Source organism: Papio anubis, chromosome 9 (assembly GCF_008728515.1).
Source record: "Papio anubis isolate 15944 chromosome 9, Panubis1.0, whole genome shotgun sequence".
Classification (NCBI taxonomy): Eukaryota; Metazoa; Chordata; class Mammalia; order Primates; family Cercopithecidae; genus Papio; species Papio anubis.
Genome location: NC_044984.1, coordinates 82,405,889 through 82,431,863, shown reverse-complemented (window position 1 = coordinate 82,431,863; position 25,975 = coordinate 82,405,889). Strand labels below are relative to the sequence as shown.

The 25,975-nt window shown below is 36.2% G+C and overlaps 2 protein-coding genes across 14 annotated transcripts in view; one reads left to right on the top strand and one right to left on the bottom strand.

The window, feature by feature from the left end:
- Window positions 1–9,799, top strand: part of CEP290 (centrosomal protein 290) — a 94,639-nt gene extending 84,840 nt beyond the window's left edge. For 6 of the 7 annotated variants that reach the window (XM_021922738.2, XM_021922737.2, XM_021922735.2 and 3 more), the window contains 5 exons: window positions 3,133–3,274; window positions 4,444–4,517; window positions 5,115–5,209; window positions 8,377–8,456; window positions 9,400–9,792. In XM_021922738.2, the coding sequence (XP_021778430.2) occupies window positions 3,133–3,274; window positions 4,444–4,517; window positions 5,115–5,209; window positions 8,377–8,456; window positions 9,400–9,630 (622 nt within the window). In that variant the 3' untranslated portion in view covers window positions 9,631–9,792. Of the gene's footprint in view, window positions 1–3,132; window positions 3,275–4,443; window positions 4,518–5,114; window positions 5,210–8,376; window positions 8,457–9,399 lie in introns of all 7 variants that reach the window. The other variant, XR_002515752.2, reaches the window with a different exon arrangement.
- Window positions 8–24,163, bottom strand: C9H12orf29 (chromosome 9 C12orf29 homolog). 7 transcript variants are annotated; one of them, XM_009181394.4, is made up of 9 exons: window positions 23,900–24,161; window positions 18,485–18,602; window positions 15,906–16,001; window positions 15,101–15,217; window positions 13,092–13,289; window positions 11,882–12,051; window positions 10,476–10,588; window positions 1,840–1,935; window positions 8–1,101 (listed from the first exon to the last, which is right to left on the bottom strand). In XM_009181394.4, the coding sequence occupies exons 1-8, from the start codon at window positions 23,987–23,989 to the stop codon at window positions 1,878–1,880; spliced, it is 960 nt and encodes a 319-aa protein (XP_009179658.1). In that variant the 5' UTR covers window positions 23,990–24,161; the 3' UTR covers window positions 8–1,101; window positions 1,840–1,877. The 7 variants fall into 7 exon arrangements, 2 of the variants coding, with proteins under 2 accessions (XP_009179658.1, XP_031506511.1); XR_004176142.1 differs by having other exon boundaries at window positions 8–1,935; window positions 3,583–10,588; window positions 23,900–24,160; XR_004176143.1 differs by having other exon boundaries at window positions 8–1,935; window positions 4,103–10,588; window positions 23,900–24,160.
- Between the last annotated feature and the right edge of the window lie 1,812 nt (window positions 24,164–25,975).

The following is a 25,975-nucleotide window of genomic DNA, read 5'->3' as shown; positions in this document are numbered from 1 at the left end:
AGGAACAGAATTTTAAACTTGTACAAAGTTTAATCATTTCAAATTTTGGTATTATTGTTTTAAAAGACAACACTATTCTGAATAACCTGGTTTCTTCCTGATGAACAGTTTGTTTGGTTGTTGTTTTAACATAATACTTTTTTTTCTCTTGTAATATTGATGGAGACTTTTTCTTCCTTGAAATGTTTAACTTGTTTAACCTTGTTTGGGTGGCAGGGCATGGAACAGAGTAGAGCTGTGGCTGGGCGAAGGAGTTGGAGCTGTGTGTGCATCATGAAGCTGTCATCAGCTATGAGTCTAGGCTAAGGCTGCTCAGCTTCTCCTGGGTGCTATTTTTCTCCAACTGCAGCTTCGGTTTCTTGATTGTATAACTTGCTCTCTCAAGTATGAGCCAGGAATGATTGAGCTGTCTTGTCACAACATGTGGCATACTGGATCTAGTCTGTGCTGTAATGCTTTTAGAGTTATATCCTGGGCAACTTTCTCTTCAGATAGCCCCAAGAGGTGAATTCAGCAGCAGCGTTGATGTCTTACTGGCTTCTGCTTTCTGATAGTTTATTTTCTCCCATCCTGAATACATGGAATTCCAACCTGTGAAACTAATTTTTGTGGCTATGAAAGAGGTGGTGGGAGTTTATGAGTAAACATTCAGTCTGTTGCCACTATCATCATGTGTGGTTCATCATGACTGTGATGAGTAGGTAAAAGGCTCTTCATGTCGTTCTCATTTCCAATTTTAAGCAGCTGCTTCAAGGAGCCTGGATGTCATTGGCCAGTGGGATCCTGCCCATGTCTTGTCCCATTAAAGCCATCCTGTATGAAGTGGTATCCTTTACCATCTAGCACATCTGCCGCCCCCATTTCAAAAGGCATACTCATCTTTATCTCTCAACATTCTCATACTATTCCTTATGTCCATGCACCTCCAGTATCCCCTTCGATGTCTTTGAGGGCTTCATCTTCCCTCTCTGCTCTTTGGAATGGTCTTGATGGAAGGCAAGATAGTGATCACTACAAGTAGGATGGGAGTCTTAGCATTGTGAGGCTACAGCAAGTCCCACAGAGGGCCTGCTGCACTGCACTTGCCCCTGTCAACCAAGTCTAAGGAGAAAAGAGAAAGATTAAGCAGGCGCTTTAAAGGATAGCTCAGATGGCCATGAAGTCATGGAGGAGTACTTGGTTCCTGTCCAAATACTAAATCTAGAGTGGCCAGAATCTACACTTCTCCACTCTAGCTCTCACTTTTCTCATCTACACACTGGGAAAAATTACTCTGTAAGAAGGCCAGTGTCAGGGTTAGATGAAATAACAAATGTGATGGTATGGAGTGGGGGAAGGGGGTCTCTTCTACTGTCTTCTTGGACCCTAGCAGAGTGGCTCTTAGCCAGCAGCCCTCTCTGTTGATTTCTTGGTCGTTCCTTTGTTTTCTTCTATAATCACATATGGACTCAGAATGTTTTTGAGTTACTCTGAAATCTATTTATTCAACAGATATTTACTTAGTACCTCCTATTGCCAGACTCTGCTTTATGTTGGATATTATTTTTAAAAAGCCCACCTTGCCTAGGTTTCTTCAAAGGACCGGGTAGGTTCTCTGGTTTAGAAAGACCTAATTCTTACTATGATCTTAAGTAACTTATATCCTTTCTGTGGGCTCAAGTTCTTTCTAAGAGGGCTCTATGGGGCTACATAAGAAATTGTTAGTGCAAAAAGGGTTTATAAGGTTTATAAATGGTTAGTAGAGGTGATGATGATATTTAACCGTAATTGAAGATGACTTTGCATTTTAGATCATATATGTGTTTTTAGTCTGAGAACAATACAGGTCACTGAGCATACCATAAGCCTTCAGTAAACCATTTGCAGAAGACGTAAGTCTAAGTAGAAATCTCTTGACAGAGAGAGGCTCCTTTTGATCGTTGACCTCCAGGTTCCCTAAATCCGTTAAAAAAGAAAAAGAAAAAGAAAAAAATTCACTAAAGTTTAAATCTGGGAGGATTATACACCTTTCTCAATAAAGCAGTTTAGAAAGATCTCTTTTGGGACCCATGACACAGGTCTTGCTCATGCTGACATCCTTATAGTTGCATTATTATTCATTCAACAAACTTATTAACACATATTCTATGTCAGGCCTTTTCCTGACTGCTGAGACAAACCAGGGTGATGTGGGGGCAGTTTTACATAGGGTGATCAGAGAGGCCCTCTCTGCTTGGGCGGCTTTTGAACAGAAAATTAGATGAAGTGAAGGAGTAAGCTTCTCATATTTCACCATTTACTTGTGGTAGATCTGTGATAGTCTCTGTCGGGTTAAAAACATTCCCTTCTAATCTAAGTTTCTAGGATCTATCAAAAGCTGTGTGAACGTGTTTAGACAATCATTATTTTCCTTTCTTGTATTATCCTAGCAGATTTTGTTACCAAAGCTATACTGGCCATTTTAACTTAGAATGCAGTCTTTCTATCCATTTCTCTGGAAAAGTTTGGATATTGTTAGCATTATATTTCTTTAGGTATGATAAGCCAGTAGAACTGTTTGGCTCAATTATGAAATTTTTTTTCTGGAGTCTGTATTTTTTTGAACTGTTAATTGTTTCTTTAATGATTATAAATCTATTCAGATTTTTACAAGCTTTATCCCTCTCCCATCAGATACTATTTTTCTCACCCATGCTTTTGCACAATTTTTTCCTCTCCCTGTAGTGTTTTTCTGTATACCTCCTATGTATGTCTGTATATGTGAGAAAAGCTTTTTATTTGCCATCTTTATATTTCTAAGAATATCTAGTAATATAGAATTTTATATTCCGAAGAATTTTACTTTGTATTTTCTTATTTTGTGATTGAAAAAAGGTATTAATTTTAAAATGGTCAAATCAGGCTCCATCCTTATTTATAATCTTGGAAAATACCCAAATTCTTTATTTCGAATGGGCCATCTGTTAATTAGGGATACCTTATCTCTTGCCACCACCATTTTAATGGTAAATAAATATGTAGCAAAAACCTTGACTAGACGAAACAGTAAAATAAGATATTCTTGCTTATTTCTAGTACGGTAATTTGAACTGACTTTTAAATCAGTGACATAAATTTTTGCCATGTCTATACTTTTTTTCCTTATACTTTTAGAATGTATGAAACCAAGTTAAAAGAATTGGAAACTGATATTGCCAAAAAAAATCAAAGCATTACTGACCTTAAACAGCTTGTAAAAGAAGCAACAGAGAGAGAACAAAAAGTTAAGAAATACACTGAAGACCTTGAAGAACAGGTAAGTAATGTAATTTTTCTTTACATGATAAAATAATGCATAATATCGCAGGATATTCCTTGCATTGTCTTCTATAGATAAAAATGGACTCGATTAAGAAGACCCATCTAACTGAAGGGCACCCCATTCACCTATTTGCTTAAGCCAGAAACTTTGGCTCATCAACGACTTCATTCTTTTCATTCTCCACATCTTTTTTTTTATCGTTAAATCATGTCAGCTCTATTTTCAAACTATATCCCAAATCTGACCACTTCTTGGCATCTTGAGACATCACTACCAGTCTTGTCCAGGCTATTGTTTTATACCTGAATAACTACAATAATTTCCAAGCTGGTATCTCAGCTTCCACTCTTGCATTATTTCACTCTATTTCTATTTCTGGTCTGCCTCCACACAGTTGCCAGGTAACCCTTTTAAAACATAAAGCACATCACAAAGCACAAAGTCCTATCCTCAGAATCTTCCAGTGGTTCTCCATCACCCTAAAATAAAACTTCAAAGTACTTTTCGTATCCCAAAACAATATATGAGGTCTGGTACCCAGTTTTCTTCCCAATCTCATCTTCTACCACTTTTCCCTTCATTTCATTCACAATGTTTTAACTACATTAACCTTCTTTCAGTACTTTAAACAATTCAAACTCGTTTAAGCGTTAAGTCCTTACACTTGTTTCCTTTGTTTAGAATACTGTTCACCCAAATATTCTCATAGCTTGCTCCCAGACTTCATGTCTCTGCTGAAATGGAGGCTCCTCAGAGAGACCTTCCTAACTCTAACCCTAACCCTAACCCTATACTACTTGCCATCACTCTTAATCCTCTTACCCTGGATTATTTTTTCTTGATAGCTCTTCCTACCATCTGGCACTATTATTACATCATATCATATTACATACACATTCTTTGTTTCCACACTAAATGAGGACCATGCAAGATGGAACATTACCTATTTTGTTCACTGCTGTAGCCTCTGTGCCTAGGACAATGCCAGTTATGCAGTAGTTGCTCAATACTTGTTGAATGAATGGTGAATAGAACATAGAAATTTGCCTATGCATGCTTTTGAAAACTAGATTTTAATATTATGCTTTGTTAAAAATGTGTATCTTTATAAATCCTCGTATTTCCATAGGAAACCTTATCTTAACTTTTCATTGTCCCCAAAGATTAAGATTCTTAAACATGTTCCTGAAGGTGCTGAGACAGAGCAAGGCCTCAAACAGGAGCTTCAAGTTCTTAGGTGCGTCATGTGTTCATATGACTACTTTGTTTCTTTCTTTAAAAAAAAAATTATTAGTTTTTATAATCTCAGAATTACTACAACTAGAGACAAACATTTTTCAACTTTACTGCCTAACAGGCTTATTAGGTCCTTATTTCTTCCTTCTAATGCTAATCACTCTCTTTTTCATAATACACACTGGAAAAAAGGATAAACCCAACTGTAATATAAGTTTCCAGTTTGTAATTTAGTTTAAACTTTTCTAAGAGCATAGAATGAATTAATCCTTAGCTTCCCAGAGGAAAATACTAATGAAAGAGAACAAGTAATTTTTTACTTCCAGGAGTCTCTGTAGCCCACTTTCATTAGGCTCCTCATAACAAAACCACTCTTGGAAATGACCTTAGGTCAGATATTAAGAAAAATGTGAAGGCTTTTGTATTCCAGGCTTTTTGTTTGAGAATGGTGACATTGTAGCATTGAGAGTAAATGTTTACTTTGATAAAGACTAGTTTGTTCTGATTACTGTACATCACTAGTTCATAAGAAATGCCCATATATTTTATGAAGCAATACCTGCCTTTTTTTTTTTAACACATTATCATTGTGTTCTAGATTAGCTAATAGTCAGCTGGATAAAGAGAAAGCAGAATTAATCCATCAGATAGAAGCTAACAAGGACCAAAGTGGAGCTGAAAGCACCATACCTGGTAATATATATTTTAAAAAACATGTTAGCTACCCCCAGGTTTTTGAATTTGGGTTTACCTTTTTTTTTTTTTTTCTTTTGGCTCAGATTTCTGATCATTGTCTCAGTGTAAAATCAAATTCCTGATAAGTTTTGGATCTCTTGTCTCTCCTCCATGCTATTAATATAAAAATATTCCCATTTTTCTCTTTGTGTTGTTTATACTATAGAGTAGCAAGTACCCAAGTGTTTTTCTCTTTGTTCTCCATCTGGGTGTTACAGATTTAATCACAATGCAGGGCTAAGCAATGAATACGAAATCTGTTGCTTCCAGTTTCTAAGTATAGGCTCTTTCAAGTCCTCTGAACATTTTTAAAAACTGCAAATAAGTAAATACTGCCTATATTTTTTTCCTTTTACAAAGTAAAAAGAAAGTATGTTTCTGCTGCCTTCCATTCCCATTCAAAAGTGATTACTAATCATTCGTCATTCCTACATATACATACACACATATTTTATATACATATATATCACACATATGCATACGTGTTTCTGTGTTCATATGTATAATAGATCCTCATTATTTGTGGATTCTGTATTTTCTAAATCACCTGCTCACTAAAGCGTGTATGTAATCCCCAAATCAACACTCGCAGCACATTTGCAGACATCCACAGAGCCTTGGAAAGTTTGAATAATCCAACTTACATGTCCCCAGCAGAGGTTCAACAAGGCGGTGCTCAGTATCCTCATTTCAGTTTTCATAGAGAAATGAGCAAAGGATGGAGACGGTAGAGGGCAGCACAGCATAGTGCAAGAAGCTGTGGCTCTGGGGCCTGTTGGAAGGGATTTGAATCCCAATTCTGAGGCTTGTTAGTGCTTTAGGCTTAGGAGAGTCACGAACGCTTCTGAACCTTTTCTTATGTAAATAAATAGAATTTACCAGGATGAGTTATCTTTAGGATTTAAGATTATCATGTGTGAGATATGTAGGTGTATGTATGTATATGCATGTCTGTACATATTTCCCCTAGCAGCAGTGGTTTGATATTCACTAATTGGGCTAACTTTATAGACTAAAACTACTGTGGATAGAGAATAGACTTTGTTTGCATATACATATATATATTTTCTTGGCAAGTGACATAAAATTGAACTCATACTATACACATGTCTAGCGTATTTGCCTTTAACAGTTTATCCTGGACATCTTGTGAGGTCTGTTCATAAATCTGTCTCATCCATTTAATAATTCTATAGTGTTTTATTGCATGTATAAGCATATTGAACCATTTATGTTTTGGTGGATAGTTTGCTTCCAAGTTTCTGCTTTTATAAAATATGATTAATCTCTTGACCTTATTATGCCATTGTTTGATAGTATGATAGAAATGCCATCCTCTCCAAAGGATTATACCAATTTATATCTGAACTATCTTTGACTATTTCTTGTAGCTTTTTCAATATGGTATGTAGTCCTATTACTAATTTGTAATAAAAGCCATCATGTGTGAGTTGTACTTGACACTATGCTAACTGCCTTACAAGCATTCTATATTTACACCCATATATGATAGCTATTACTGTCTCCATTTTATGTGATAAACAGATTCAAAGTGGTTAAGTAACCATTCCCCAAGGTCAGCTAGGAAATAGCAGGATTAAAATCTAAATCTATGAAACTCCACAGCTCCTTGGCATTCCTAGCCCTTAACCACTATACTGTGCTACGTCTTGGTAACTAAAAGTACCTACTAAATACTCTCAAAATATGCCTTATAGCAGCCTGCTTTGTTTGTACTAGACTACAGTATTAATGCTGTTGATGTTAGGAAAATTTTATAATTTTCCTTCCATCCATATACTAACCAGGCCCAATAGTGCTTAGCTTCTGAGATCAGAGATCAGGTGCGTGTGCATTAAGGGTCATATGGCCATAGTTCTCTATCTTTCTAAACCTGTTTCTTAAGGAAATTTCTGAGCCTTCAAAATTCCTTATCTCTGATGTGAAGTAGACAGATTACCTGTCATTTTTCTAAGATTAAGGCTTAAAATCAAACCAGAACTGTTTTGGAAATTCTAAATCACTTTCTATATAAGTGGTAAGATGACTTTTAAGATACTTGTCCCAGGCCCAGCACAGTGGCACACACCTGTAATCCCAGCACTTTGGGAGGCTGAAGCGGGCGGATCATCTGAGATCAGGAGTTCGAGACCACTCTGGCCAACATGGTGAAACCTGTCTCTACTAAAAATATAAAAATTAGCCAGGCGTGGTGGTGCTTGCCTGTAATCCCAGCTACACAGGAGGCTAATGCAGGAGAATCACTTTAGCCTGGGAGGCAGTGATTGTTGCAGTGAGCCAAGATTGCACCATTACACTCTAGCCTGGGCGACAGTGAGACTGTCTCAAAAAGAAAAAAAGATACTTGTCCCAGCCATGAAAATGTTTGCTGCCCCTTATCAAACTTTTAGAATTTTATTCTTCAATGGCTGTAAAATATGACTTGACTCATTAAATGTAGTGTAATGTAAAGAAAAGAGGTATCTAGCAAAGATAGCATTAAAGCAAAAATCGTATTTGCCTGCTGATGAAGTTAGAGGTATGTTAACTTGCAGGGTAAATCCAATAAATAAATTTGTGCTGTATTTGTAGACTTCTGTTTTCCTACCAAAGTATCAGGGCTATCTATGTCTTATTTTTGTATTACACAGCTTGCATGACACATTTTGCACGTAGTAATTGCACAGTAAACATGTAATAACCCATGTGGAATAGCTAATGCTGTGTTGGATAGCGGGAGCATTTGGCCAGCTTATGGTTATAGCCCCTTACCCAACAGTCTGCTTTTCTTCTGTTGTACTTTTAGTACCTAACAAGTTTTCCTGGCTTTAAGATTTTTTCCATGTAAAATTTCTATCATGTGAAAAAAAGCCAAAAAAAAAACTTGGCCTATATTTCTAATACCTAGCAAATAACCTCTTTTTGCCTGCTATGAAATTACAATACTTAATGGAGGGAGGTAGCATCAAGTGTTTACATCCTTAAGTATTTCAGCCATAAAATCCAGTATTTTCCTAGTTCTAGGTTTCGTAAAACAAATCTCTGTTCTCTAGAACAAATCCATTACTTTGAACTCATTCGTAGTGGGAAAAAGCTGAGTTTAACTTGTATAACTTTTTTGACAGATGCTGATCAACTAAAGGAAAAAGTAAAAGATCTAGAGACACAGCTCAAAATGTCAGATCTAGAAAAGCAGCATTTGAAGGTAATGTGTATTTTAGTATCATTTTGTGAAAATAGCTGTTGAAAACTATTTTCATTACCATCTTCGAGTTTTCAGTACGTATCCTAAAAAATTCATGTAATAGCATCTTATATTTGACCTTTATATTGCAAAGTTAATTATGTTCATCTGACTAGTCCTAATATATTTATTAAATAAGAGCTAACAAAAAATTCAGACTCAACATAGGATTAAATAGTAAATTTATTTTTTAATTGTAACAAATATATGCCATTAGTATGTTCTTAAGTTTTGGGTCACATTGGCAACAGTGTCTTTAGTTTTTTTTGAAATTATTTTCAGGAAGGTTATAGTTCCCTTAAAAAAATATTTGCTATGTTTTACCTCTTTTAAGACTGTAAACAGGACAAAAAGGCATGGATATGAGAATCAGCTAGTAATCACTGGCTATTCTAAATAGTCACTAAGGCTTGAATTGTCTCTTCACCAATGCCTAATTGTCAGATGTCCCAAAGGTTTCCCTGATATTAATAACTTTATGAAAACTTGATTATTCATTAAAAATTAGAATCTGTAAGTAAAATATAAATGAAGTCTAAACCAAAACACTTAACCAGACTAACTTCAATGTTATGAATTGCAAAATCTAATTTTGATTGATTACTCTATTGAGAGGATCTTATATGTTTTTAGAGAAAGATTAAATCCCACTATAAGAAATGATAAATTTTAGTCAAAGACTAGAACACAACTTATGGAATAGATCATTGGACTTGACAGTTAACAACTTAGTTATTTACACTGTACAATGGAACAAAGAAAAATCTTAATTCTTCTGCCTTTATTGCTGTATTCGACCATTCAGGAATACTTTGGCTTTCATATTTACAATTAAATCTCACAGTTCAAACCTAAAATATGTACATTTCCTATATCCAACTTTTAAAGATAATGTTTCTATTAGGAGGAAATAAAAAAGCTGAAAAAAGAACTGGAAAATTTTGATCCTTCATTTTTTGAAGAAATTGAAGATCTTAAGTATAATTACAAGGAAGAAGTGAAGAAGAATATTCTCTTAGAAGAGAAGGTAAAAAAACTTTCAGAACAATTGGGAGTTGAGTTAACTAGCCCTGTTGCTGCTTCTGAAGAGTTTGAAGATGAAGAAGAAAGTCCTGTTAATTTCCCCATTTACTAAAGGTCACCTATAAACTTTGTTTCATTTAACTATTTATTAACTTTATAAGTTAAAATATACCTGGAAATAAGCAATTCTCTGAACTGTAGTATTTCCTTCTCACTACCTTGTACCTTTATACTTAGATTGGAATTCTTAATAAATAAAATTATATGAAATTTTTAACTTATTATAAAAGTATATATTTGAAGACTTGTTATGGCCATCAAATAGACAATGAGCTTTGGTGAATTTCTCTACATTCCTAATGTTTTGATTAGGTTTTTTAAAGAATATGAGGGTAAATTCAGTAATTTCAATATTTAAAATTGGAGTTTATACTTATTTATACATGTGTTAAGATTCTCAAATCCTAACTATGATATATATAAATACAGATGTAGACATACATACATACAAGTTATGAGGTTAAGCCATATGTTTTGTTAAATATCTAGCAAAATTAAATTGAGCTTAAACTATTTAATTTTGAAAACTAGTGACATTAAATTGTTGTTTTTAAATTACTACTCAGTATAGTGGAGAGAATCCAGCCTTTGTACAAGCGTAGGAGCTTACTGTTACTTATGTTTTTATGGCTAGAGATTAAAATTAATTTGCTGGTTTTTAATAAAAATTTGAATAGGTACTTGAAACTGGAAAATTCATTTCTTCACAAAGGGTAGAAGACATATTGATGTTTCATAATGAATAGGAACCTTGAGATGTTTTTAAACAGGGTAGAATATTCAAGATTAGAATATAATGATAAACTAATTTTATTTGCATTTTATACATCAAATATTATATCTTTGAGTCTAGCAAATTTCTGATTATCTATTTTTGAAAAATGATTAAACAAACACCTAATATCAAAGGTAGAGTCACATTTGTTCAGGTTCATGTTGATAATAACTGGTTTTGAATTCATGTAAGTATCTGGAATTGGCCAGCATAAGCCAAGATGATGGCGATGGACCTGAAAGAGAAAAAAGATATTAGCGTTAGCATACAGATACTATCTTCATTTACTTAGAAATATTTGTTTTGAGTGCCTACTATCTGCCAGGCACTGTGTAAGACTCCACTTTATCTTACCCTAGTTTTTTTTTTTTTTTTTTCATAGCTCTTCTTCTCCTGACATATTACATATTTGTTTATTGTTTATCTTCCCCATTAGAATGTGAGCTTCATGAAGGCAGACACCTTGTTTTGTTGACTGTGTATGTCCAGCACCTGGAAACATGCCAGGAATATAATCAGGGGCTCCATAAAATTTTATGAATCATAGAGTCTGTTGCTGAGTACAGACTAGCTACCTGAAAAATGTGGGCAAGGAGGCATTCTAATTGAAGGGAATGTTATGTGGTAGAATGGAGTTTTTTTGCTCTAATTGCAATCATGTAAATATGGTTACATGCAATCATGTAAATATGCAAACCCAATGTGAGTGTGTTTGTGGGGGCAGAGGTGGACAGCAGTTCTGGGAAATTAAGCAGGGGCCAGATCATGAATATTTAATGTAACTCAACAGATTGATGCAGGAAAGTAATACACTCATCTGTTTGTGAAGAATGGAGAGGACAGGACTAAAACTGAAAGATACTGTTTTTGGAGGGTGATATGATACAGCATGAATCTTAGCTTAAATTAAAATTAACAGTTAATTGGTTGGAAAGAAGTACATAGATTAGAACTGTTAGGAACTGATAACTGGATGCATGAAGTAATGAAAAGAGGGATTAAAATTAATATCCAAGTTTTTACTTCAGTGAATTATGTGGAGTCAGAGAGTTACAACTAGGTCCAGTTTTGAATATTATGAATTTCAGGTACCTGTGAGAAATCAAATAGACAAGTCTAGGAGACAGAAAGGGAACAAAGTATAAGATAATTCATTTTGTATATATCAACTGTTACCTTGGCACTCTTTCTACTCAACAGATTCTATACTCAAGTCTGGGAGATGCTGTGTTAAGTTAATACAAGATATCTCAGAGAGCACTACTATGCAACATGAATTTCCACGCAGGGGATATATAGTATCACTTCAATTCTGAAGCACACCTGTTATGATCAATGCCCCACACAATACACACCGGGAAACACTGTTTTACCTCTTAAAAAATGGTGGTATGTGGGATGAGAAAATTGAATTTCTTTACTGCAAATAATAATTGCTGCCATTTGTAGAGAGAATTTTAGTATCACTTCTACTCTGCTGTAGGAATATAAGATGACATAACCCCACCCAAGCTATTTTTGCCATTACCTTTATTAAACAGCCATCACTGCAATGCCATACTATTCCTTCAATTTTACCCTCTTTGCAACCTTCAAACCAGGACAAGAGATCATTGTGCTTCAATGAAGGTAGATTTCTTACTTGAAATGCTCCATGTGGTATAAGAAGATGTAATGGATGTTTCTTGCTCCCTAGCCCTAGGTGGGAAAATTTGCCATTAGCCACATTCATTTAAAGGAACTTGCAGAAAGAACTAGAAAATGTACCTCTTCAAATAGTCTTTTGAAACACTTAGGAATAAAGGTAGAAAAGCTGGTTGGTTTCCTTAAAAAGAATACAACCCAGTGCACTGGCACCTTATTCCAGTAACTCTAAATTCCACCTTAGCGTGCTCTCCACCACAGTTCAACAAACTATGACCTGTAGGCCAAGTCTAGACAGATACCGTTTTTTGTAAATAGTTTTCCACGAACACAGCCGCACCCACTCATGTAAGTACTGTCCATAGCTCCTTTCAGAAGAGTGGCCCACAAAACTTAAAATACCTACTCTGGCATTTTGCAGAAAAAGTCTACCAACCTTTGGTACCAATGTGGCACTGGCCACATTCAACTATTCTTCAACGTTTGCCAAACAGCTGCACTGTATCTCTGATAACTTGTCTAACTACCATCTTAGCTTCTTTATACCTGGCAGTCTACTTTTGATCTCTATATAGGATTTTCCTATTATAGCTTTAGCATCCTTAGGTCTGTCTTCCCATCCCCATGTCAGCAAGGTGTAATCCATAGTGCTCTCAGTACTTGCACTCAATTCATCATGATACATATTTTGATATTTGACATGGTATTCATTGCCAATTCTTTACTTACTTTATACCCTTGGCTATTTAAATTGATGCTATAATAACCACGAAAAGTGCATTTTCATCATTTGACTCAACTCACCTGAATTTTAAAAAGCAAAGGGGTTACAAATGAGTCATTACTTTTCATACATAATTGTGTAATGTTATTACAGGAAAGAATGAGGATAAAAATCAACCTTTTGGATTAATAAAATGGTTTCCTTTTTCTGTGAATATAAAGTTAACAGAAATGGATATAATCCTAGGAAACTAACTCAAATTTGTTAGTCGTTTCTTTAGTGTTGTATGTATGTTTTTTAAGTTGACCCGAGAAAGTTCTCTTTATAAATGACAGTTACAATAACTGAACAAGAAAAAGGCTTCACTCACCATATGGGTTTCCATTGATATTTGTTCCTATGAGCTCCAGTGTTTGTTCTAAGAGATCTGAAAGTGGCACTGCACTAATTTCCAAAAGTCCAGAATCATCAGGATGATGTTTTAGTACCAGGGCAATTTCAAATTCATAATTAACTACAGAGGAATGCCAGCAATACTGTTTGTTGTTTTTCTCTACTGGTACCCAACCTATCATATAAAGAAGAAAATTACTTGTTATTAGATTGTTTTTCTTTGGATTGAAACTACAGGTAATTTCTATTTTTGTTGTAAATTTCCCATGTTTTCTGGGTGTCTATCACAAAGAGGTATTACTTTAAAAACTCAGTGGGAAAATTAACAGTTTATTACTTTTTAAAAAATCATAAGGGTTCATTTTTTTTATTCTGCAGAATTAACCTGTTATTCACTACAGAGCACCTAGCATTCTCTTACTAGAAAATTCACCCTTATTCAGTAAGAACTCAGCACTATTCTAAGATATAGCACTTACATTTTTTTCTATAAAACAAGTTTTCTCTCAAGCTTCAGGGACAATGGACATAATGCGGTATGTCTTCCAAGTTTATTAAAATGTTCCAATATATACTGAACACATTTATTGAATATTATTGCTATTACCCTTCTCATTCTTGTTGCCAGAATTGGCTCCCTTCATTACTCATGCTAGATGACTGTAATAACTTATTTGCTAGTCACCAAGCCTCCAGTGAAATCCAACCCACTTTTATCATAGTTCTATTTCTAAAACTTAAATATGCTTTTGCTGTACCACTGATTAAAAATCATTATCTTCAGGATACACTTCACACTCCTTTAGATAGAATAAAACGGGCTTTACGATCTGAGCCCACCACACTTCCAGCCTCAACTTTTACAGCCACTTCATGTCATATACCCTAAACATTCTAGCTGCAATAAAGTGTTATATAAAATATCCGAAATACCCCACGCCCTCTCCTCTTCCTGGGAGTTGGCCTACGCTGATCTTCCCTCTTCCTCGTCAGCTGACTTCCTAGTCCTTAAGCTTCAGTACAGATGTCTACTCCTCTCGGAAGCCTCCACTAACCACAAGCTGAATGAGGAATTCCTCTTCTTTTCTCCAGTGGTACCTGATATATTCATTCCTGTTCTTAAATCATACTATTATTGGTTGATTTCTCCCAATGTCTAATTAAAGATCATGGAGGACAACGGTTCTGACCTTCATTTTTGTATTACCAGAAACTAGGAGGACTTTGCACATAATGGGCACTCAAGACATGACAGTTGAGAATCTATAACCTTAATTTGGGATATTTTCCTATTCAGCATACCTTTGCAAAATTTTCCCATCCCTAATCTAAAGGTATAGACTTCTTGAAATCTCATTTCAGACTAGATCATCTCATCTATCCTGACAAGAACTTGGAAGCTATTCCCTCTTTTTTTGTTTTTTTTTTTTTTTTTTGAGAAAAGGTCACAGTCCGACACTCAGGCTAGAGTGCACGATCACAGTTCACTGCAGCCTCGACTTCCGGGGCTTTGGTGATTCCCACATTAGTTTCCCGAGTAGCTGGACTACAGGCGCACACTGCCATGCCCAGCTAACTTTTTGTATTTTTTGTAGAGACAGGGTTTTGCCATGTTGCCCAGGTTGGTCTTAAAACTCCTAGGCTCAAGCATCCACCCACCTCAGCCTCCCAAAGTGCTGGGATTACAGGTGTGAGTCACTGCACCTGGCCTCAAGGCTATTCTCTTTTGACTCTTTATTGTCACAGACTACAGCTAGTAAAAAATATCCATCTTAGAAAAGACTCTAAACCTAAGAGGACGTTCTTAATATGAAACATCTTTGATATAAAATGTAGGACTTTACATAAATTTGATTCAGAAATTCTGTACTATACATATTAATGAAGAACCAGATTAAAATTAAATTCTGTAATTTCTGATTGAAGGGATATTTTGATCATTTTACTAGTAAACACAAAACTGCATTAGAAGAGATATCATGGTACCAGGAATGTGTCCATTTTCATCAGGCACTGGGTTCCCATTTATTTGTTCTATTTCCTTTGCTGGTATCCAGCACTCTGGAGCTGGTTTGAAGTCCTCCTCAACGTTCCAAAAAAATTCTAAAAAAAATTAAAAAGAGATAATATTGTATGGGGTGATACTTAAAAAATGTAAAATACTAAACAGACTCAAAATGGGAACAGCTGCTAAAAACTCATAGTATCAGGTGTGATACAATTATTCTCCATTCATTATCACCACAATGTGACTGTACTTAAGATTAGGGTACTAACAATTTAAATATTCAATTTCATATATGCCATTTGTATATAGTATTTAACAGTCGAACTAAAGTAACCATATTCCGTTAAGTATTAGATTATGAATTTTTAATATACTGGGAATACAAATATAAACATATATACATGAATGCAGATATACAATGTGTATCTACTACAGATATTTAAAAGCATTTTAATAATTAAAATTAGTAATTTCCTGAGATTTGTACCTGATTTATAAAATTACACATTTGTCTCTTACACAAAATGTGTCACTCATTTCAATATCTATGCAGTAATCTGTATGTTTTAATAGACTCATACTATAAAGAATAGTGACAAATATTAGGAAAATATGTTACAATATTTTTCAATAATATCCTTTTATATATAAAAGTATTAAATTATAGTTTTCCTGAGTTGCTTAAATTATACAGAAGGATATAATGTACAGAAATACCACAGCAGTAAATATGCCACAAATTTCAGCTATTTAAACATGAAAACTTAAAAAAAAAAAACTAACCTTTTGGGTTTTCTTTTGAATGTAGAAAATTTTTAAATCTTTTTTCAGCTTGTTTGTTGGGTTTTCTATCTAGTCGAGCCCAAAGGTATGGCTGATCTAAAAAAGTAGTAACAAAAGGAAAAGTATGAAGCAAACAAAACTTATCTTGAAAGACATTTCAGAATAGAGTTTTTCAATAAACAGGAGGCTAATTTCTCAAAGAAGACAAAGGGAAATACGCAGTCTAAGAATATAGACCACCTAGCAGTACCTGATGTTATGAGAAGACTTACTTCTCTGGTTAAAAAATGAAGGGGATGAGACAAAAAGTAAATATATTATCTTTTTTATAAGGACACTACGTAGTCATATTTTATGAGTAAGCAGCATTTATGGACAACTGAAGATACCTCTACGAAATGGAAACATAACCAGATAACTGTATTCACCCCACACCCCCAAACATAACACTGTGCTGTAAGGGTTAATTCTGACACATCTGGAATTAGGCTGAGCTGTTCTGCATGGCACTGACCCCTGATCAGGGCATGAAAATACTAATAATGTTGATTTGTACTCATGGATCTGAGAGTTGCAGGGCACTGTGTTAGTATTCTTTATTGGTAGGAGTGAGCCTGATAGCTTGGTCTGAAACCCCGGACGGCTCTGCTGTTGAAGCTAGCAGCAAGATGCCAACCTATGGGACCAGCAAAAATATAAAAATCCCCAGCTGTGACTCCATTTTGCATTCCGTGGTTCCAAGGTGTTTGCCTGCACACATGAGTGGTTCCCGATCTGAGAAAATGTGTCCTGCCAAGGCTCTAAAGCCGGGAACAATAGTAGCTTTTACTTGGCCTCTCCTTGCTGTGAGACAGTCCTGGGCTATAATACACATCTTTACTTTTAATGCCATTGGTATATTGTGTATCCTTTAGCAGTAATAAATGTGGATTTGTAAGCACTGTCACTTTGGGTTCTGTGACTTGACTTTAGCAGTTAAATTCTAATCCAGTTTGCCATCCTCATGCATAATGATACACACTATAGTTTCTTAACAGGCATCAAAGTCTGAAAAATCTTTTACAGTTTTCTCAAATATATAAATCCAAGGTTTATAAAGAAACTGCTATACGTTGGTCCAGATATTCTGTACTACTTATTAGCTATCCAGATAAATAATACGAAGAACCAGATTAAAACTGTATTAGCATTTCTGGTTCAATGGACCTTTTGTTTCTTTTTTACCAGTAAACATAAAAAATGCAATTCATTTACATCCACTAGAATGGCTACTATCCAAAAACAAAAATCCAAACAGAAAAAAGCAGAAAATAAGTGCTGGTGAGGAAACTGAAAAACTGGAACCTTTGTGCACTATAAAGTTAGAATCTCCATATCATCCGGTAATTCCCCAAAAGAACTGGAAGCACAGCCTCAGATATCTGTTCATACCTGTTTACAGTGGCATTAGTTAACAATAGTCAAAAGATGAAAGCAACCCAACTGTCCACCAATGGCTGACTGGATAAACAAGATGTGCTAGATACGTGCAAAGGAATATTACTCAGCTTTAAAAATGAGTAAAATTTTGATACATGCAACCAACATGCATGAACCTTAAGGACATTATGCTAAGTGAAATAAGCCAGTCACAAAAAATAAACACTGTGTGATTCTACTTATATGAAATACCTAGAGTAGTCAAATTCATAGAGACAGTAGAATGCTGGTTACAAGGGGCTGGTGGTGGGAGAATAAGGAGTTGTTGTTTCATGGGTAGCATTTCAGTTTTATAAGATGAAAACAGTTCTTGAGATGGAGGGTGGTGATAATAGCAAAATAATGTAAATATACTTAATGCCACTGAACTGCATACTTAAAAATGGTTAAGATGGCAAATATTATGTATGTTTTAGCCCAGTTATTTTACTGCATTTCAGAATAAATTTCCTGATACAAGGAATGTGTCCAGATGTCCATTTAATGCCCCAGGAATGTGTCCAGATGCTATTTTTTTTCTGGAAGTGACAGGTAATCTCACCATCCAAAAATAATCGCAAAAACAAATCTCTTTTCCATACATTTCTTCTTAAAATGACTGACAATTTCTATTTGCATTTCTACGTTTTAAACTACATTAAAGTGAAATTAGTTAGAGACACTGCCAAGAGGAATAAAGCCCTGGGATCGGTGCAGGAAGAATAAGCTTAAGGGTCACACAAACATAGGTCCCATTGCCAGTTCAGCCATTCAGTTACTATTGGGTCTCGGACAAATTATTTAAGTTTGCTAAACCTCATTTTTCTTGTCGGTTAAATGGAGAGGCTACTTGTACAAATTGGAGATAATATATATCAAGCACCATACTGCCTGGGCCCTTAAGGGTATTAAGTACATGTTTTAGTTACCTTCCTTTTTTCCCCCAAGAAGAAAATACAATAATATAATAAGTAAATTATAACAACTGTGACCCTTTTGTTTTGCTATTATACTTAGGTTTCCCAGGGTCTATGAAGAGCAATGCCTCATTTCAGATAGACTGTAAAGTGATTAAGAAAAAATAAGTAATATTTGTAGTAAATATTATAGTTTTAGTTTACCTTTATAGGTAGTAACATAACAACATGTTCCATCCACTTTTTCTGTTGGAATTGCACTGTATATATCTGCATCTAATGCCTTGTGACTTATAGTTTCAGTTGCCAAAACTTTAAATGGCTTAAAAAAAGAGAGAGAGAAAACCGGTTTAAGATAGATAGCCTCTATGTCTTTGCACACATGCTCACTTGAAATCTTCTTAATTTCATTAGTTTTAAGGGATGATCTCCAGTTCATCCTTCACAATGATTTAAAAATATTTATTCTGTGAAGTTCCGAATCGTTCCCTCCCTTCCGTGCTATCACAGCAACACCTGATTTTCTACACAATTCTGTAATTATTTACGTTTTTTTATCCACCTTTGTTTTTTGCAATGCTGCATCCCTAGCACAGGTGTTCAGTATATTTCATCATATACCTGACAATTATTTACCAAATGCCTAAGATTAAGCATTGTCTTCAGCACTGGAAATACAGAGGTGAACAAAAAAGTACCTGCCTTTGGTGAAACTTGCATTTTAATGAAGGAGACAAAAGCAGCACAATGCATAATATAATGTTAGCTATGACAAGCAAGTGCTAAAAACAAATGGGTAAAGGAAAGAGGGATAAGGTGCTATTTTGGATACAGTGGAAAGGGAAACTTTGAGGAGGGAACCTTTGACCAAATTTGAAACAAGGGACTACCATGTAAATATCTGGGAAAAAAAACAAAAGGTAAGGTTTCTTGATGTGTCTGAAGAATGCAAGGCAGCCATTGTGTCTGGATCTGAGTGAAAGTAAAACTAGATTGTATGTTTAATTAACTTAAACTTCATAGGTGCTTCTGGTAGTTCAATACAAGTGTCTTTCAATCATAATTTTCAGTTTTCCCAAGAGTCAATCTGCTCTTCAATACATGAGATCTTCCCTTTTTTATAAGCACAAACATTTTTGTGATTTACAAAACTTGTTTTTCAATTAAGACTTGGTTTGTCAAATTTACAAGAAAAAAACAAACAACCCCATCAAGAAGTGGGCAAAGGATATGAACAGACATTTCTCAAAAGAAGACATTCATACAGCCAACAGACATATGAAAAAATGCTCATCATCACTGGCCATCAGAGAAATGCAAATCAAAACCACAATGAGATACCATCTCACACCAGTTAGAATGGCGATCATTAAAAAGTCAGGAAACAACAGGTGCTGGAGAGTATGTGGAGAAATAGGAACACTTTTACACTGTTGGTGGGATTGTAAACTAGTTCAACCATTATGGAAAACAGTATGGCGATTCCTCAAGGATCTAGAACTAGATGTACCATATGACCCAGCCATCCCATTACTGGGGATATACCCAAAGGATTATAAATTATGCTGCTATAAAGACACATGCACACGTATGTTTATTGCAGCACTATTCACAATAGCAAAGACTTGGAATCAACCCAAATGTCCATCAGTGACAGATTGGATTAAGAAAATGTGGCACATATACACCATGGAATACTATGCAGCCATAAAAAAGGATGAGTTTGCGTCCTTTGTAGGGACATGGATGCAGCTGGAAACCATCATTCTTAGCAAACTATCACAAGAACAGAAAACCAAACACCGCATGTTCTCACTCATAGGTGGGAACTGAACAATGAGATCACTTGGACTCAGGAAGGGGAACATCACACACCGGGGCCTATCATGGGGAGGGGGGAGGGGGGAGGGATTGCATTGGGAGTTATACCTGATGTAAATGACGAGTTGATGGGTGCAGCAGACCAACATGGCACAAGTATACATATGTAACAAACCTGCACGTTATGCACATGTACCCTACAACTTAAAGTATAATAATAATAAATAAATTAAAAAAAAAAAAAAAAAAAAAAAGACTTGGTTTGTAAGGAGTCTTAGCAAGGATGTTGTAAGGTACTCCTGTCTCAGGTCAAAATTCTCAGGGAGCAGGCAAAAGAGATGGAAGATAGTTGATACTTTGTTTTTGCCTTTTTTCACCTTTTTTTCCTTGCAAAGCTAATAGATGCTCATTATAGAAAATGTGTAAATGAAATATACAAAGGCATAAATGAATCACCCATGTCATCACCATTCAGACGTATTACAAAGAACCTTTTGGCATACTTATTGTCTCTTTTTCAGTGCGTTCTTCTCAATATAATTAACATCAGTTTCTATTTGCTACCAAGAAGTTTAAGAGCCAAAATCAAATGGTTTCTGGATTTACTTTTTTCATGTTTTTCCTCCTTAACTGCATGATAAACAACTGCTATTGTAAGCATAGGTTGAAAAACTATGATTTTCATCCTTCCCATAAAGCAATTGTCATTAGTATACCTTCATTGTCACAGAGCTTGCACCTCTGTCTAAACATTACAGATCACAGACTTTAAAAGCATCTTAATTTTCAGAACAATTTTACCCTTGATTCAGTTTTATATCCTAAAAGTCTTCAGATGTATCATCATAAAGTTCAACAAATCCTCTTAGAAAATGTATTATCTGCTTGAAAGGAAAGTTAACCCCCTGATGGTTTCCTACCATTAATAGTGATTTATATTATTAGACATGACAGTACTATGAACTGAAATTTCTGACCTGTATCAGCTATGGTTTATTTACTTACTTAAAAAAGGTTCAACATGGCAAAAGAAAAATTGCCTCTATAAAACAAATCTCTTGACTCTTGAGTTAGGCTTCACTTTGACAATAGTTTTCGTCACAGTTACCTGACATCCCTATGTAGCTTAATGAATTGTTTACTTTGAAAGTTGTATTCAGGAGTCTATGTCGATCTAAAAAATCTTTGTGGTAACTCATTCAACAAAGTTTGAGCATCTAATTTGTGAACGGCCTTGTCCTAGACTATGCAGGCAGAATACAAAAAAGGAGTAAAACCTGCTGCCATCACCTCTTAGGCGAGACCTCATATTAGTACTCCTGTAAATAGAGCCCCGCTGAGAGCACAAGCTGGCCCACTATGGCATCTTAGAGATGTTATACAGTATACTTCAGTACCATTTTAGTTCTGTCTTTGCACAATAAGTACTCAAGATTTCAAGCTGATTTTGTTTTTTTTCATGTTTTTCCCCTAACAATTTTCACTGTTAAAACTACCAAGAATCGCTTGCCTTTTGTTTTTCCTTTGAGTTTGTCTGCTTTGAGAGTACTCACTCCTTGTCCCTTTCAGCTTTATCAGTAGTGAGATGTTTACATATTGATGGTTTTTCTACTATCAGGAAGAAAAAGGGCACCAAGGATGAGGAAAAGACAGTTTCTTGGGTTCCTACGAACTTTTTATAATTCATTTTCATTTCTGAAAAAGACTTATGCCACTTCTACAATCTGTATCTGAAATAACATCATCTTATAAAGATTGCTGTGTGTGAGCTTAAGACTAATGCACTATTTCAAACAGATAAACTAAGAAATTAGGCCCTTCTAGTATTGATTCAATACTTTCAAAATATAACCGTCTAGCAGGGATTCAGTACTTTAAAAATACAACTGGTTTTCACTAAGTTTACGACGCTGGTATCAAACGATATCAATTTAACCTAGGATAGTAGAGCCACAGAGTCTGGTCCAATAGCAGTGTGTGTGTATCTAAATTTATCAAAGATCCTATGGGGGGAAGATTACTCTGCCCCATGGAGCTCCTGATGAGTATAAACATTCCTTCCATAAAGACCAATCATCTGCTCTTTGCTATGGACATGTCCAAAGGACAACACGAGAGACACTGAGGGGTACACAAAGTTCTCCTTTTCCACCTGTCATCAAAGACTTTAGACTATTACTGGAAAAACAAGGTACGTGTATTAAAATAGTATCAATTGAGTGGCCCTCTACAATTTCTGGGTAGGGGAAATCACTGAGATGACTAAGTTGATTTAAGATTTCATGGAGAAGAACTGACTTGAGAAATTAAAAACATTCTAGAGATGACCCAGAGTGAACAGTCTGAGCAAAAATATGAGGCAGGATTGTGGTTGATATGTTCACAGGATGAAACAGATGGCTAAAACAGAGAATCCACTTTGAGGAGGATGGAAGGTAGATTGAGCCTCATTAGTGGGAGGCCCTGAATTATAATTAAGAATGTGGATGCTATGCTATAAACGATGCTGTAAGCTGTTCTTAACTGCAGAGAGGTAAGAGAAGGGGCTGCTTATTTTCCCTGGTGGAGAATACTTTTACAAACTACTCCCCTCCAGCATACGAAGTTGAAAATCACAGCAGAGTGAAATACTAAAACAGATGATAATGTTTCATATGGATTACATTTGTTACAGCTAAAAGAAAAAAAAAAAAGTCAATTACTGCTACAAACATTGAGTAATAACTGTGGCATTTTGACGAGGAAAGAACATGGTGATGATCACTCCGAGTGGCAAGTAAGACCAATTAGGTGGTGCAATGAGCAGGACATGAAATATTAACTATAACAGCAGTGACAGTAATAGAAAGAATGAAAAGAACAGATGCTATAAGGTAAAAAGAATCAAGGTGAATGGAAAACTGGCATGAAATGATTCCAGGGTTCATTCTTTAATTCAATAAATATTTATCCAGTGTGTACCACGTGCCAGGTCCTAGAAGCTGGGACTAAAGAAAACAGGGCAATCTTTGCCTTAAACAAGTTTTAGTCCAGAAGAAAAGCCAGTGCCAATTATGAAACTCAAGTGAGGTGGATTTCCAATGGACATGTTGGTTTTGTTTGAAATCAGCAAAGCTGGGAAGCACCGAACTAATCACTGGGTATTCTACTGATCAAAGACTACAACGTTTTATAGTACAATACGAAAAAAATTACCCAAATATAGGTTACTCACTAGCATTTACCGAGGGCACACTATGTGGAAAACACGCTGCTACAATAGAAAACCTTGAGATGAGAACACCAAAGTTAGAATAAATTAAGTAATTACTGGTAATATGAGGTCTGAACTTCAGTGACCTAATTAGGCTACTGTCAACACCGCCACTGGTTCGGACAGAACAGGTAAAGCAAGTCTTCTAATATCCACCCTTTCTTACTGCACTCTTGAAAAGTAGTAAAGCTTGGAGTGTGGCAATTATCTAATTAGGGGTTTCCCCAAAAGATGCTAACCTGAAAAGAAAGGAACATGCTGTGGACGTGGGTTATCCATTTCCTTGCGAGGGCAAGTTTGAATCTCCTAATCAGGAAAATCCTTTCGCAAATTCCCTCCTTTACGACTAAGAAAAGTACAAGAACCTGGAAGAGCTCAGGGCGTACGGAACTCCCACCCCAAACCTACCCAGCGAAACCTACAGAGGCTCCTGGCCTGCAGGACAGGTCTAACGCGCCCAGCCATCCTCGCCGGGTTCGCACAGAGCCAGCGCCGCGGGGAGGAGCCCACGCGAGCCGCCCAGCCTGCCCGGCGCTCCTCCGTACCTGATGCTCCCTTTTGGCGGAAGGCTCCTCTTTCACTTCCGTCACAAACACACACGGCATTTTCCGCTGCACGGAGCCCAAGCGCTTCATGATGAGCCCAACAAGCCGTGCGAGTGGAGAGAGCGCTTTCGAGCAGCGCCCAGTCCAGCTGGGGAGAAGCCCTGCAGCAGTCACCCGCGGGGTCCAGGCCACTCACACTCCGCGCCCAGCCACCGCGGCTGCGACCCAACTACTAAACCGCGGCGAGGGGCGGGAACGCCCGTCCAGAAGCGGCTTCCTGGCCGCTGCGCCTTCTGGGAGTTGTAGTGCAGAAGCTGGGGTGCCTGGTGCGTTCCCGCGTGCGTCCCCTGCCCCCCACCTCGGTTTTAATAACTGCGAAAACAGATACGTTTCCCAAAGGTGTGTACTTAGCCACACCTAGTAACCGATGATTTTTTTGGAAATTAAATAAGATCAAGTTATAAGCAATGAACATTTCAGATGTAGATTTAACACAGTTCCAATGAAACCTACTGGCCTGTTATCTTTAGTTCGTGTGGGAAGCACTGTAGAAGTTTAGAAATAGCTAGAGACATCCCCAGATTCCCAAGCAGAATGAAAACTTCTTTCCAGTAAGATTGTCAGAAAACCCTATAATAAAACACACCTGGGACCAAAAAAAAAAGTTACCGTTTGACCTACGCCTTATTGTGCAGCATAACATGGTCAAAATGGTTCTGATGTTCTTTCCAGAGTGAGTGCGAAATTTCAGCCTTAGACTAATCCAAAAGTACAGGAATACTTACAACCAGATTTCATTCTCAAGTTTTTCATAGGAATCTTGTTTAATTAAAGGTGAGTTCCAACAGCCCAAATGGCTTGAGTAATGGTAGTCAATCAACTGCGAGCTAAAAGCAGCTTTAACTTGCTGCTCAAAAGAATATTTTGAGGGTAAGTGATAAGATGGACAATGACTAAATAAAATAAATACTAAATATTTAGGAATAGTAGCGTTTCCATCTCATTGCATTTAGTAGTTCCTAGCCTGAAGTTGTAGGGGAATTTTGACTTTACTGCTATCTTTATGGGCTTGGACTAGGCCCAGCTCTCATTTCTTTGTCTTACCTGCATGTTTTCAACTGTCCGGCATATTACTGACTTAGCCCTTGGAAAAATTAAACTATATCTCACTTAGAGGTATCTAAATAGTAAGGGGATTCTCAAAGAATAAAACATCCACTTTAAAAAGTTCACAGTTACATTGAATACTGACAGTGAAAAAAAATAAAATTTAAAAAAAGTTCACAGTCTTTTTATTGCTGGATTCAGAGGGGAGGGAGGAAGAAAGAGATTTGCCATTTCAAAGTGTTTACTTTATTTTCTACTATCTTTTTCTCATAGGAAAACACAAAAAGTTCTCCCACATCACACCCCGCCCACATTTATCAAAAAAGAAAAAACCTGATGCTGGCTGTGTGCTGTTGGAACCAGAAACTGTTTAGCATTTTATAGTCGAGTGCCAGTGACTTCTTGGTTCCTTCAAAGGCATTCTAAAAAGCGGCTTCTTTCATGAATCCCAAAGAGACAACAACTTTCACAACTATCAACTGTCACCTCCCAAACTGCCACGGAACCGTTTAGGTCCAACGTTCTGTCATTTGTGGGAAATACTCATCTTCTAAAACACACTCTACTTACTCTTTGAATAGTAGTTGCAAAGCCAGTCATCTCTCAGGAAGCACTTTCTATTTCCAATACTTTGGTTTCATCAGTACCTGGAGCAAAGCTTCTGGCAGAAACACAAATCCTCATCAGGAGAGAGGCACAGGATCAATTCACGGTTATAAACTGGACTCCTGCTCTGATGGGTAGCAGCCATCAACTTTGCCCAAATCTCCTAATTCTGAAGGGTCATCAAAGAGTTGCTACCAGCTACTGTACTTAAAATGGTGTCACAGGATTACAAAATAGAAGAAAGTCTTTCTTCTCTGACTAATACGTTAGGTGCTCTAGTAAACACCAAAGATGAAAGACACTCAGTGTGATCCTGCTTTGACTGACACAAAATACAGAATTTTCAGTCCTATTCCCAGTCCT